A 14,752-nucleotide genomic window follows, 5' to 3' on the forward strand; every position below is an offset into this window, starting at 1 on the left:
CTCTGCTCCTCCCCAGGGACCTTAGCCAGCCCTGCCATCCCAGGGGTCACTCCATAGTACTGGATGAAACCTTTGTCCAGATGCTAATGTACACACTGCTGCTGCTCAGTGGATAAATTCCCCAACATGCTAACCAATAATGATGAATCCTTTCTGATCTCAGCTCGAGCTCCACCAACTTCACCAAGTGAGAAAATCTACTCTGTGTTCTAGTTCCTCTTAGGATTTTTAGAAAACATCCATAGCTCTCAGGAAATACTTTATAAACACTAAATATCTATTTTATTTTTTTTTAAGATTTTATTTATTCATGAGAGATACAGAGAAAGAGAGAGAGAGGCAGAGACACAGGCAGAGGGAGAAACAGGCTCCATGCAGGGAGCCTGATGTGGGACTTGATCCCGGGTCTCCAGGATCACACCCTGGGCCGAAGGCAGCGCTAAACCACTGAGCCACCGAGGCTGCCCAACACTAAACATTTAAAGCCAGTTCCTTCCTAGGGCACCCAACTGGCTCAGTCAGTAGAGCATATGACTCTTGATCTCAGGGTGGTGAGTTCAAGCCCCACATTGAACATAGATCCTACATATAAATCCATCAGTCAATCATTCAGTCAATCCAGTTCCCTCCATTAGAAGAAGATCCAGAGTCCACTGCATCAATTTGATTTTCCTTTATATGATTTTCTTTTGTATAGCCAGTATGTAATCTTCTGCTATTGTCATCCATAAAATTTCCAAGCTACTGTGTACACATACAACACATATCTTGCTCTGAAAATGTTTCAAAATGTTTCTAACACCTGAATTTTTAAAAAATATCTTATTTATTTGTGAGAGAGAAAGAGAGAGAGCATAGGTTGAGGTGGGGGGCAGAGGGAGAGGGAGAAGCAAACTCCCCACCGACTTACATGAGGCTTGACCCCAGAACCCTGAGACTGTGACCCAAGCCAAACAGTTGCTTAACCAACTGAGCCACTGAGGTGCTCCTAACACCTGAATGTTTTTATAAGACCTTTAAGCTATAGATAACAATTCTGCTTTTGCAGAAGGGCATTCTGTCTGCTACATTGAGTTGGTGTTATCCTTAGTAAATTTACAAGGAAGAGTGGGAAAATAATACTCTTTGAAAATAACACTCAGTTCAGAAAAGTGACCCCCAAACTTTTTGGATCACTCAACCTTAGGAAAATATTGTTTCACATTTCTAATATGTAAGTTTATTTATGAATTAACTATATAATTTATTATACTAATATGTATGTTTTCCAGTATATAGAAAGATAAAATTTAAGAAGGGTGGAGTAAAATAAACATAAATAGACCTACTAATAATTCCTTCACTCAAATCATCTCATGCACCCACCTCTGGAGACCCTGGTTTAGAATATTAGTTAGCAATTTGATGTTTCTCTCTCCCCTCCTCGAAAATCACTTTAAATGCAGACCTACTGGCAGGAAAAGTTGCCACATATTCCTGAAGGAAGAATCTCACACCCCTTCTGTAGCTTCCACATGGAGACACTCGGTATTGTTTTTGGAACTTAGCTGCCTCCTTCTGTCTTCTAGGGAAGTCACCCGTTCTCTGAAAGATTTTTCTTCCAGCAAGAGAATGAATACTGGAGAGAAGGTAAATGCATGCTCGATCTCCAATGTCCTTTAGGCTGATCCCTGTCTTCTCTCTGGGAACTGGCTGGCAGGGCACCTCGTTGGCACAGGACTAGTGAGTTAGGGGATTCCCTCTTCATCTAATACCATTTGTCTTATTTTTGTATTCAAGATTGAGATGGGAGCCGCCATATTTTGATATTTATGGAGATCTTTGTTACTCTGAGGGATAATATTTGCTGTTTTAGATCATAATTCAGTTTCAGCCAGAAGAACAACGAAACCCTTTGTAGCTTGTGGTGGAATTAGAACTCATAACTTGCCTGGTCCTCTCCTTATCCTGACTGTTCATCAGAGTGGCTTACCTATCTTGGTCAAGGGAAATACAGCTCTTGTGTCACTCCCTTGCTTAAAACCATTTGGTGACTCTGTTCCCAGTAGAATCAAGCCTCACCTGTGGACATACCTTACAGCACTGGGCCATCTGGCTCCCCAGACTTCAGATCTGCCTCCACCCTCTTGTCCACCTTGCTCCATTCATGCCTGAGTTCCTTTCCTGGGCCTTGCCTTGTGAAGTCCTGGTCCTTTGGCTCAGGCATCATTTTCTCAGGGAAACCTTCCCTACTCCTTCTTCCCTAGACTAGTGAGGTGCCTCTGCCCTATGCACCCACACTCATGATTTTCTGGAAGAACACTAATCCGTTCAGTGGGAATGGCTCCTCTACTAGGTGGTAGCTCCACAAAGGCAAGAATTTCTCCTTTTTTGTTTGTTTTGTTTTTATATCTCCAGCACTTAACCTGGTGTATAATAGTAATTGAGTAAATTTTTGTTGGATAAGAATGGAATTAGGTGGGTCACACAGCAAGTAAACAAACCCCTTTCACCTGTCAGGATGCACATCCTAGCCCTTTTCCACCTTCTTCTTTCTTCCTATCTGTCTACATAACTGTAGTCTTTCTGCTGGGATGATATGTGAACTTAATTTCTAGACTGCTTGAGCTAAGTATGCCATAAAGCAGCGCAGAGGGAAAAAATAGCTTTTTCCTGGCAAGAGTTATGCTCTCAGTAACTTTCTAGTCCAATAAATAAAACATTCCTACACTTAGTGTAATTCCTACACTTAAGAGTTCAGTTCCCCACCTATAAGATAGTTATGGTATTCACCTATAAGACAGTTATGGTATTTGGATCAATAATTTTTTGATCCAAAATATTTTTTTTCCAAAAGGCTGGAAACCTAAATCCACAGTGACCAGGTTTTTAACAGATTTATTTTGAGTTTATGAGGAAGTCTAGTGCTGGCTGCTGTCCTGCCCTTTGCTCAGCACCCTTGCACAGCCTCTTAGGTCAAGGCCATTGAAGTGAGACCATATGTTTTCCTTCCCCTTGTAGACCACCATGCGGGACCTGTCCCAGATGCTGAAGAAAATGCCCCAGTACCAGAAAGAGCTCAGCAAGGTACGACTATCCCAAATAATGAATTTGAATCTTGTGTATAAACAGTTGCAGTAAGACCTCTCACAGGCCCACTGTACAAACTGATACATTGAAATCCTTTTTAATCAACTTCCAGCTTTATTAGAAAAAGCTAAAAGTCTGGGTAGCTTATTTTATATGACTTTCTTTTTTCTACTCTTCATCTTTTTCTCTCTTTATTTCTCAATTTCTTACCTCATGGGCTTCTGTACTGGGCTGCTCGAGTGTTCTCATGACATGGCAGCAGGCCTCCCCTAGAGTGAGTGACCCAAGGGAGAGAGCCAGGAGGAAGTCACAGTGTCTTTTCTGTCCTGACCTGGGGTGTCCTACATCATGTCCTCCACACTCCCTGTTAGAAGCGAGTCACTGAATCCAACCCACGCTCAAGGAGAGGGGAATTAAAGTCCACCTCCTAGAAGGAGGGGTATCAAAGAATTTGAGAACACATTGTTAGAACCATCATACCACCCTACTCCAATAAAGGATTCCTCCCTCCACTTGACTCCTTTAGAATGGGTTTGTCCCTCTCTCCTGACACAGAATTTTCTGTCATGATGTTTATGTTCCTGCTTGAGCTCATGTTTCATCCCCTTTATGAGACTGAAGTCTCCTTGGTGTGTTGCATAGTGTATATACATAATAGGAGCTCAGGTGATATTGCATGAATCAGTGAGTGATTTCTTGATCACAAACTCTCTGCTTTTTCCCAGTATTCAACTCACCTGCACCTGGCCGAGGACTGCATGAAGCATTACCAAGGCACCGTGGATAAACTCTGCCGAGTGGAGCAGGTAAGACCTTTTCCTTCTCTTTCTGCCATGCTCATTGACCCAGCTCAATTTTAACTTATGACCTTGAACATCCTGCAGAATCAGGATATAGAGATGGGCAAGTCTACTAGATCTTCTTGTCTCAGCTCTGGAGCCAATGTACTTCCACTCTCGATGGTAGGGACTATATTGGTCTGGACTGCTGTGTCGTTTGGATTTTGCATGTCTGACTTTCTACCGGCTTCCTGGAATGTCTGAAGAGTTATGTGGATCTCTGAGCCCTAACTGACAAGGCTGGCTGAGTTTTATGTTCTGAGTGTATTTTCCTCCTGCTGTGACCACACCAGCTTTGGAGACTTAGATGCTGAGAAAAGCTAGTGCAGTAGCATGTCAGAAACTCACCTACAGCCCCCCCCCCCCCCCGATCACAATTAGGATTAAAAGTCAGCAGTTTAGGATTTGAGTTCTATCTCTGTCACTGATTTGTTTGATGTGCCAATTTCTGCTTTATTTTCCTCATCTGCAAAGGGAAATAACAATGCTGCCACATTTTCCTGGAGTGTTGTGTGCAGTCACTAATCCTGGCCCTCCAATCTCCAAATGTGAGAACATTCCTCAGCTAGGGTCAGCTTCTATGGCAAGGGAGGGCATTAAATTACTATAAAGCTGCAGCTGGAAAGAACAGCTCAAGTTCTCAGTGTGAAGTTAAGATTTACATCTTCTGGTGTGATGTGGCAGGCCAGCTTAGGTTTGTCAGACCTGTCCTGATTCATTGACTCTCTTCCAAAGGGAAGTAGCCCTGCGAATGTCCATCAGTTTCATATTATCTTATTAGCAAGCACAGGGTGTCCTCTCCAAGAGAACTGTCCAGAAAATAAGATATCCCTATATCAGTAAAAATGCGGCCAGGATGAATCCTTGGAAGTGTACATTTTTTTTTTCAGAAGTCCTCCATAGTAGTTACTAAACTCAAAACATTTAATTGGACCTTTAGAGAGTATTAGACTCAGGTCCTGCTGAGCAAATGTCTGTTGAGGCTGGTGATAGCTCTGAGAGGTGAAGGGGCCTGGGAGTGCCCAACTTCCCCAACCTGGACAGACCACGAACTCCAGACCATGATGGTTATGGACTCATGGGATCTTAGAGAAGGGAACCTTCAGGCAAGCCCTGTCTGGGCTCCAGGGAGAGTGGCAGCCAGCCACTGGTCTCTGAGCATAGAGTGAATGGGTTTCTGGTTTGCTGAGGCTGATGTACCACCTTCACTTTCTCTGGCTTCTCAGCAGTGGATCTGACGCTTGCCTGAGTTGTGAAGTGGGAACCGTCACTGTGCTCTCTCTCATTCTCCTCCTTTTGCCAGGCCTTCTCTCCTCTTTCATCTCTCTGGGTTGGATTTACATGTTCAGGAGCCCTTGTTTTTCTCCTCACCCTAAAAGTGGTTGGAAGATTAAAAATAAGTCGAAAACCTAGACTAGCTAAAACTCAGCATGTCCTACGGCTCCAAGGGGGAGCACATGGGAAGAATCTAGCCAGACAGTGTCCCCTTAAAATGCCAAAGCTTTTCATGTGTGGGAAGTACAGCCCTTTGAGCCCCAATCCCTCAGCAGGGCTTTGTACCTCTAGAGGCTCCCCTAGGACCAAGGCTTGACCTGAGGAGTTCGTATAAGTACACCAGCACTCACCTGGAGGGAGCTGCCTACCTTCAAACAAGATGGCAAAAAAATCTTGGTGATTTCTGTTTTTGCAAAGTGAACCCTGGGGCTATCACTGCTTCTCACTGACGCCATAGAAAACCATGCTAATGACACCAGGGCTGATTATGGTGCATTATGAGAGCAGAAGCCCCTGCATAGGGCCTTCCCCAGCCAAGTGACAAATCCCATTTATGGACCACCAGTTGTCTAATAGTTACCATCTATCCAGACTCTCTTAAGGGATGGGGCCAACATGGTGTGTTTTCTGCAGGACCTGGCCATGGGCACGGATGCTGAAGGGGAGAAGATCAAGGACCCCATGAGAGCCATCGTCCCCATTCTACTGGATGCAAATGTCAGCACTTATGACAAAATCCGCATCATCCTTCTCTACATATTTTTGAAGAATGGTAGGAATGGTGGGATAGGCCCCTTCTTGGGCAAATGAGGAAGATGGGAGAGAGAAGACAAAGTAGAAAAGTAGTTTAGGAGACATGGAAAGGGGTATTTAATATGGAGACCCCAGGAGCTCTTTACTTTTGGGGAAATATAAGCAAATCAGTTGCAACTAAAAGCAATTAATTCTAGAGTCAATAAAGGTGTGACATCTATGGAGGAGGACAGGTGAGAGCAGGGAGAAGCCACTGACTACAAAGCCAGTTTGTGAGAGCATGTCTGCCACATACTTTAACTAGCATCACATTGGTGATCTCTGCCTTTAAATAACTGACTTTTACCCACATCATAGTTGCCTGTACATGTTCATTGTGCAGAAGATGGACACTGAGACTCTTGACTTTGATGTGGGTGGGGGTGGGCAGAGATGGCTGGGAAGCAGGAGGCGGATGGAAATATAGACCATGATGGGGCAGTTGATGATGGTCATAGCCTGGGACAGAGTGGCTAGAGTTGAATGGAAATGCTGATTATGTCCTCATCTTACAGTAAAGTTGATGTGGTGAAGATTCATTTCTACTCACCCTGAGGAGAAGGGGTGCTGCCCCCCCCACCTCAGCTGATTGGCTCTGCCTCTGAGTATGTGCTATATGGTGGTTGGGTGTGGTGACCGGGGGTTTTGTTCTCTCAGGCATCACTGAAGAGAACCTGAATAAACTGATCCAGCACGCCCAGATCCCCCCAGAGGACAGCGAGATCATCACCAATATGGCACACCTGGGGGTGCCCATTGTCACCGACGTAAGGGGCCAGCCTCACATATGGGGAGGGAGAAGCACAAAGTGGGCTGGCCTATCTTATCTTTTCTCCCCTAACTTAAGGGGGCTTATGATACATACATTCAACATGGAGAAAGAGAAAACATAAAACCAGAGGAATAGGGACACTTGAGTGGCTCAGCAGTTGAGCATCTGCCTTCAGCTCAGGACATGATCCTGGAGTTCTGGAATTGAGTCCCACATTGGGCTCCTGCACAGAACCTGCACTTCTCCTCCCTCTGTCTATGTCTCTGCCTCTCTCAGTATTTCTCATGAATAAATAAATAAAATCTTTTTAAAAATCAGAGGAATAAAGGTATAGCAACATAGTAAATATAGTAAAATTGAAGGGTAACACCCAGGATGTGTGTATCAAGGAGTTGCACAGTCATTAAAGCTGAGCCATGTTGAACCAGCCCCAAACGGGAGCCACACCAGCTTCATCCTCTGTATTTTGAGGTCAGTCTGGCTCTGCCTTTGCACATCCAGGTCCAGCATCTTCTGTGAGGGCAGAGCACAATGTTTAGCATCAAGCAGGCTCACCACTTGGTTCTTCACTGGTGATGATTCAGAACCAGACCAGGGCAGGGTGTCTGGGAAGCCTGAGCACACGGTGCGGTGCGCTCTAGAAGAGGCTGGGGCCTGGCGGCCTCCAGAACTTTAGGAAGAACCCCGGGCACTCTTGAGGGTCTTTTGCTAGGAACCTCACTGTACACATTCTTCCTATGGGGAGTTGTTCACACAAAAGTGCTATAAAGCTAGAGTTGCAAATGTACATCTTTTGGAATCTTAGAGTCAAAAACTTTGTCCCTGAGCCTAGACCTGAGACCTAGAACTGGAAGTAGTTTGGTATTTTCAGACCCTTGTTCACAAGAGGCACCCAAATGGGAATGGAAATGGTTTACTCACACCCACCGGACTATTGAAGCAAAATCAAGTCCTACCCAACGCAGTCTTTCCTCCTGTAATCAAAAGCAAACTACTTTCTTTAATTATGAGGATTTTTTGTTTAAGATTTTATTCATTCATTCATTCATTCATTCTGGGGGCGGAGAGAACACTTGTGTCCCAGTTGAGGGAGAGGAAGAGAGAGGGAATCTCACCTTGACCCCTGCTGAGCACAGAGCCCTGTGTGGGGCTCTATCTCATAACCCTGAGATCATGACCTGAGCCCAAATCAAGAATCTGATGCTTAACCAGCTGAGCCACCCAGGTGCTCCGATACCAGAACTTTTTTGAATGGCATCTGTACTTTTGACCCATGTTTGCCATTTTCCATCACTTTAAAGGACCAAGTTTGCTTCAAGTTCTTAGGCTAAAGTCTAAGGGGCACATGCTGGACTTTTCCAGAAAAACCCCTCCCACTTCCTACTCTGCCAGTGCTGACTCTGCGCAGAGAGTCCTCAGGAGGGATTTTCAGGGGCCAGTAAGGTCGCTGGGGCCCAGGTGACCCATGACTCCATCTAACTTCATGTGTGTTTGTACTCAGTCCACACTGCGCCGCAGGAGCAAGCCAGAACGGAAGGAGCGCATCAGTGAGCAGACCTACCAGCTCTCACGGTGGACCCCGATCATTAAAGACATCATGGAGGTCAGTGAGGGGGACGTGAGGATGTGGAGGAGATAGCCAGGGCCTGGGGCTCTTCACTGATGGGCCCAGAGACCTTCAGCTTCACCTGCCATAGGGTGGTGGTGATAGCTGGGGTTGTCTTCCCAGGAGGATCTGTATCCAGTCTCAGGGCTCTTTGAGGCCCTGTAGCCTTGTTCTGAGTGTTTAGGAAGAGCAGCCCTCAGAGGCCACCAAAAGTAGATCCCTATGATCCATATGACGTAGCCTCATAGTGAGACCTCTCAGGGGTGCTGCATCTGAAGAACCAAACATGCCAGCTTCTACAGGTCAGATGAGTAACGAGCACCACTCTGAGGGTGCAGAGATGGAGGGGCCTTGGGTATATGACCTGAGCCAATCCCTCCCTAAGACTCCCCGTCAGTCAGGAACCCTGCCATGCATGATTCTGCCTCTGCTCTTCCATCCTTTGCCTTACCTTCCTTCAAAGTCCCCATCAGGTCTGACTGTTCACATATACTTCCCCTGTCTGACCACCCAGCACCCCAGGGGCCACCCCAGACTCCTATAGTGTGTGTCCGGGATTGCCCTTTGTATATATGTATCTGTTCAGTGTTTGGAGTTAGTTTTTTTAAACCTTGGCCTCTGCCCACAACTGATGTGTCCTCTGGCACTGTGCCTTGGACATAGTAGGTGCTTTGTATTTGTGAATGCGAGGTGTTCCTCCACTCTCTGCTTATAGCTGAAAGATACCCTGCTTAGAATCCTGCCCCCTCTAGGTCTTGGAGCTACACTGTCCAGCTTCTGCTCTCAATAGGTGGACAAGCCTGGGATCCAGACAATGAAGGGCTTTCAATGAAGGGCTTTGACTCCTGTCAATTCAAGCATGTTGCTACTGAATTTTATGTTAAAATATATATAGTGAGTCAACTTCCTATTTTTAAAACCCACAAACCAAAGGGATGCATGAACATGAACATCTAGAAACCAATTACATTTCTTTGTATTATAATTAAAGTCCATCCCTCTGTCTCATTTGTTCCCCTCTCCTGCACCTCTCTCCAGCCCCCTAAAGAGATATGTGTGTGTAGGCTTCACATGGTAGTTGTTAGGAGGAGTGGAGATTTCTAGGCAGCAGGAGGTACATAGCTGGAATCCACCCACCGGATAATTAGACCATTGGAAAACTGAGTGTGAGGTCTTGGATGAGAGACTCCCTGTGCGGGGTTTCTACAAGACTGATGGCAAGTGTCAGTTTATTGGATAGAATGCAACATTTATAATCTCACATAGAATGTAAAAGAAAACGAAAAAACAAAGTAGATGGAAAGCAAGAAAAATTAATGCAGTTTTGTTAAAGTTTTGGGGTTTTTTTTTTTGTTTTTTTAGTAATCTCTACACCCAAAGTGGGGCTTGAAGTCATGACCCCAAGATCAAGAGTGCTCTTCTGACTGAGCCAGCCAGGTGCCCCGTCACAGGTTTTTTGGGGTTTTTTTTATGTTTTTTTTTTTTTTAACTTCTCTTAAAGAAACAGACCTACAGACTTATCTCAGCATACCAGCTGGTTTTTTTTTTTTTTTTTTTTTTTTTTTTTTTTACCAGCTGGTTATTGAGCATCTGGTCCATGCAGAGCACTGTGCTAGGCACCTGTAGCAGGCGGCAGGGCAGAGGAGCTCTGGTTGTTGCATACTTGGCCATGTCACTTTGCTAAGTGACTTGTTCTTTGAATCATCTCCCCTTGATTCTGTCAGCCCTTCTCAAACAAATGGCAAGCCCAATATCTGTCTCTTTTCTTTCCAGGACACTATTGAAGACAAACTTGATACCAAGCATTACCCTTATATCTCTACCCGCTCCTCTGCCTCCTTTAGTACCACCGCTGTCAGGTGAGTGAGAATCGTGAGCAAGCAAGGGGGAGAAGTGGGACCATCTCTGGTTGGTTGTCAGCTATCTGGTGGTCCGGTCTTGAAGCAGCAATATCCATAAGAACCCTCCCACTGCTTCTCATCGCAGCCAGTGTAGGCCCAGTCCTTAGAGCAGCCCATGAGGCCCTTCATCCTCTCTGGCTTCCCATTCTACTCTGACTCACTCCTTACTCTTCCCTTTTATCCCTCCACCTCTGCCGTACTAGCTTCCTTCTCTACACATGCCAGGCTTACTTCTGCCTCAGGACCTTTGCACTTTTCCTTCTTCCTGAAAGGATCTGTCCCCCGTTATCTGCATGGCTTGCCTGTTATCTCCTTCACACCTTTAATCAATTGTTACTTTCCCCCACCTTCCCTAACTACTCTGTTTAGCAATACACTACAGGAGGGTTCCTAACAGCATTATTTGTAATAGCTCAAAAGTGGAAAAGACTCAACTGATAAATGGGTAAATAAAACACAGTGTATTCATACAATAGAATATTATCCAGCCAGAGAAAGAAATGAAGGACACATGTGCCACCATATGGGTGAAGCTTGGCAAGAGCAAGAAGCCAGTTGCTAAAGTCTACACATTGTATGATTTCATTTGTATGGAACATCCAGCGTGGGAAAATCTATTCTCAGGGTTGGGGGATGCAGTTTGGGGTGGGGACATGGGGGATGACTGGTCACAGGTATGGGCTTTCTTTCTGGGGTGATGAAAATCGTCTAAAATTGACTGGTGCTGGTCTGCGGTTCTGTGACTAGACTAAAGAAACCATTGAATTGTACACGCTAAATGAGAGAATTGTATGACAAATGAATTCTCTCTCAATAAAGGTGTTACAGAAAATAAAGACCAAAAGTGATAGCCTCCCCTCGACATTTCATCTCCCCCTTCCCTTTTTTGTTCACTCTGTAGATTATACCAGCATGTAGTACAGTTTTTGTGTTTCTCTTGTTTACTGCTGGTCTCCTCCAACTAGACTATCAGCCTCGTGAGGGCAGGAATTTGTGTCTTTTATCCTCAGTTGCTAAAACAGAGCCTGGCATATAGTAGGTGTTCAGTGAATTCTGCTTTTGCTTTTGATTAATTCATTTTAGAATTAAAAAGGGGATGAATATGTTGTCTGCATAGAGCCACATTTCTCAGAATCATCCTTGATAGAAACATAGATGATGGAAAAGCAGATGCCTTGCGTTTATTGGGTTTCTGCCACACACATACCTGGTGATGTTCAGACATTTCAGCTTTGAGATGTGAGTTGACAGCAATCCATACTTCTGTCCCTGGGTTCTCCAACACTGTGTTTCTTGGTCACTCATGCAGTCTTCCAGGGTCAGTTTTCAAAAGCTTTTCCTCTTGCTCTCCTGCTTGCCAGACATCTAGAAGCCTTCCCTGCTGTACTCTGCAATGACATCTGAAGGCATTTCGCCTCCAGACTCTTGTTGGCCTCCCTCATCTGTGTGGTCTAGGCTGTTCCCTGACCCACAGTGGCATCTGTTACCTTTCCTGAGGTGGCAGGCTCAGAACCAGGGTGCTACTCTGTTTTCTCTGACAGGAAGAGCTTAGCGTGTCTCTTGAGAACAATCAAGGCTAAATGAACATTGAAGCTTGGAACAGGAGCATCGCTAGCTCCAAAAAGGTCATCCCAGGGCACTGCTTGTCTTCTCTCTCGCCTCATTTTCTTAATCTAAGAAAGCAATCCATTTCTCATTGTTTCTGAGGACAAGGTGAAGACCTACTAAGAGAAGTGAGGGGCAGCAGGGACCCCTCTGGGAACTGTCCCACCATCAAAGTACCGGTCTTTCAGGGGCAGCTCAGTGTCATGTCTGCTAGGAAGACTTCTCCAGTGATGCCCAGATGATGCTAGAAGGCCCTCCCATGTGTGTCCTGGTGGCACTGAGCTCTTCTGTCATAGCACGATTCTGACCTGATTCCTTCTCCCCACCCACCCCAGTTAAACCCTGAGCTCTTGGCAGGCACAGCTGAATCTCCCTCAGGTCAGCACTGAGGTGCTGGGGGAGACTGTGGTTGGTGAGCAGCTTGGTCCATGAATCAGCATGCCAACCTGAAGACAGGCCTTGACTCTGTCATCACCACTTACCTCCAACAGTGTCCCAGACAAGCCTAGAAACCTGTATGCTCGAGGGTAGAAGCCTGACAACCACCATGAGGGGTGAAGCTGTGGAATGTAACACATCAAACTTTAAAGCTAACTTGAGCCTGCCTGTCACCTACATGTTTCCAAGAGAGTGACAAGCCCACAGCATGGCAGCCAGACCATTTGATGATATGCACAGTGGTTCAGCTCAGCCAGCACTTACTACTACTCTGTTTTAGTGACTGGTGTACAGAATAAATGTGTAAATAAATCACTAAGGTATGAAGTGATAAATACTTAAGATAAACACAATTAATTTTTCTCTCCTTCTTTCCTTCTTTCTCTCTCCCTCCCCCTTCCCAGTGCCCGCTATGGGCATTGGCATAAGAATAAGGCCCCAGGGGAGTACCGAAGTGGTCCCCGACTCATTATTTTCATCCTTGGGGGCGTGAGCCTGAATGAGATGCGCTGTGCTTACGAGGTGACCCAAGCCAATGGAAAGTGGGAAGTGCTAATAGGTGAGTGGGAGCATGTATTCTAGAGGGAAGGGGCTGCTTCATCGCACTTTGACCCATTCCATGCTTTGGTGTTTTGTTCTGTCTTCAATTCTTCATTGCCCCTGCAAAACTTAGCCTCTAGACAGTTTGTGGACAGCAGCAGCTAAGGGGCAAAGGGTTCTTTCCTTGTGTCTGCACTGTGCCTCATAATGAGAGGCAGCTGCAAGCGGTGGGAAGCATCTGGTCAGAGACTCCAACACACCCCCAGACTCCCGATCCTGCTTGGCCACTGCCAAGTGGGTCACCTTGAGCAACCACCCCACCTCTCCATGCTGTGATTTCCTTACCCAGCCTTGCCCTGGGCCTGAGGCAGGACTTGTCAGTTTCCTGGTGTTGGGCCTCGTATCCAGAAGATGCTCAGTGAATGGAAGGTAAATTATCACCCCCTCCTTTACCTGTCAGTTGGAGATAGATGGACACAGCGTGCAAGCAGATACTGCCCAAAACATACTGGCCTGCGGGCTGGACTCCCTTCCGGTTCCTACCACTTCTAGGTCTGCCATACCCTTTCTGGCATTTCTTTTTCAGAAGAAGGGAAGCAACTCATTAGAACTGACGTAATCCAGTGGAAGATTTTACTCCTTTTTCATGCCTGCACAAGCTTCCACAGTTTCTAGGGCTGGAAGGGAAGAGTGAGCTGAGAAAAATCATTCTTTCTCCAGATGCCTTCCTTTTGCCTCATCTCACCCTTAACAAAATGGATTTGCACCTGGCCGGGCTGCCTCCTGACACTGATTGACAAAAGGCTGTCAGCACATCCTGCCCCGGCCTTTCCCCTTATCTCTAGTAGCCATGTCAGTTTTATACCTCCACTTTGGGGTGACCAAGTCACAGTGCCCCCTAAGCTCTGAGTAAGCAGGTTCTGCAGGCCAGCCCGTGTGGCCATTCTTGGGTGTGTCAAGATGGACCTGGCACTGGCAGCCCCCTTTCGAGATACCACCATTCAGTGGGAAGATTGGCCATCCTCCCTTTCCCCTTCCCATTCCCTGGAACTTTCCCAGCTGGTCACCATTTCTCCCCATATTGTTTTTTCCTTTTTGTTACATGGTCCATGTGATATCGTACTCTCTGTCCCCTGCTCATGTGTGTTGCATGCGTGTGTCAGGTAACTCTCAGCTCAAACACAGCTTTCCTGGGCAGCAGCTGTCACAGCCAGGCTTTGGTGTAGATCTCCCTCTTTGACTTTGGTCCTGACTTGCAGTTCCCTATTGGGGGGTGGAATACTGGGGGCGATGAAGTTGCCCATGCAGGTTCATGGAGAGGCCTTGTGCAGACAGCTGACGTCCGCAGCGTGGCCTCACCTGCTTTGTGCATGCTGGCTGTCCTCGCGGCCTGTGTGCGCGTGCCTGCCTCTTGCTTTCTTACACCTCATTGGCTGCATAAAACGTAGGCCTGAGTTGGCATGTTCCTATAACGTACCTTTGTTCAAGCAGTCAGCTGGACTCTGTTCTCCCGCAGGTTCTACTCACATTCTCACTCCCACCAAATTTCTCATGGACCTGAGACACCCCGACTTCAGGGAGTCCTCTAGGGTATCTTTTGAGGATCAGGCTCCAACAATGGAGTGAGAGCCAAAGAAACAAAGTAAAAGCAGCTTATTACAGAAAAGAAACTCTTCCACTCTGAAGGGTTTTCTTTGATTATTCCGTCACTCTTTTCCTTTATTTTTTCTTTTTTAGTTTCTTTATTTGATTTTCTTTCAACAAGAAAATGCTTGCAGTTCTTAACACCGATTGAAAATGTGTCTGGTGCTGCCTTCACAGACCCTGCCGCGAGAGCCTCTGGGCCCCTGCCTGCCAGCTCACTTGTGCCCTAGGTCACCTGCTGCTCATTCAGGCAGTGCAGCCCCCTGGGTTT

The 14,752-nt window shown here is 46.1% G+C and overlaps 1 protein-coding gene across 3 annotated transcripts in view; it reads left to right on the forward strand.

Annotated features, from left to right (window-relative positions):
* Positions 1-14,752, forward strand: part of STXBP1 (syntaxin binding protein 1) — a 79,794-nt gene that overhangs the window by 57,616 nt on the left and 7,426 nt on the right. For 2 of the 3 annotated variants that reach the window (XM_041725449.1, XM_041725450.1), the window contains 9 exons: positions 1,569-1,629; positions 3,001-3,066; positions 3,795-3,875; positions 5,817-5,955; positions 6,633-6,742; positions 8,249-8,350; positions 10,127-10,212; positions 12,702-12,856; positions 14,354-14,479. In XM_041725449.1, coding sequence (XP_041581383.1) covers positions 1,569-1,629; positions 3,001-3,066; positions 3,795-3,875; positions 5,817-5,955; positions 6,633-6,742; positions 8,249-8,350; positions 10,127-10,212; positions 12,702-12,856; positions 14,354-14,463 — 910 coding nt within the window. In that variant the 3' untranslated portion in view covers positions 14,464-14,479. The remainder of the gene's footprint in view (positions 1-1,568; positions 1,630-3,000; positions 3,067-3,794; positions 3,876-5,816; positions 5,956-6,632; positions 6,743-8,248; positions 8,351-10,126; positions 10,213-12,701; positions 12,857-14,353; positions 14,480-14,752) is intronic. The other variant, XM_041725448.1, reaches the window with a different exon arrangement.

Source organism: Vulpes lagopus, chromosome 12 (genome assembly GCF_018345385.1).
Source record: "Vulpes lagopus strain Blue_001 chromosome 12, ASM1834538v1, whole genome shotgun sequence".
Lineage (NCBI taxonomy): Eukaryota > Metazoa > Chordata > Mammalia > Carnivora > Canidae > Vulpes > Vulpes lagopus.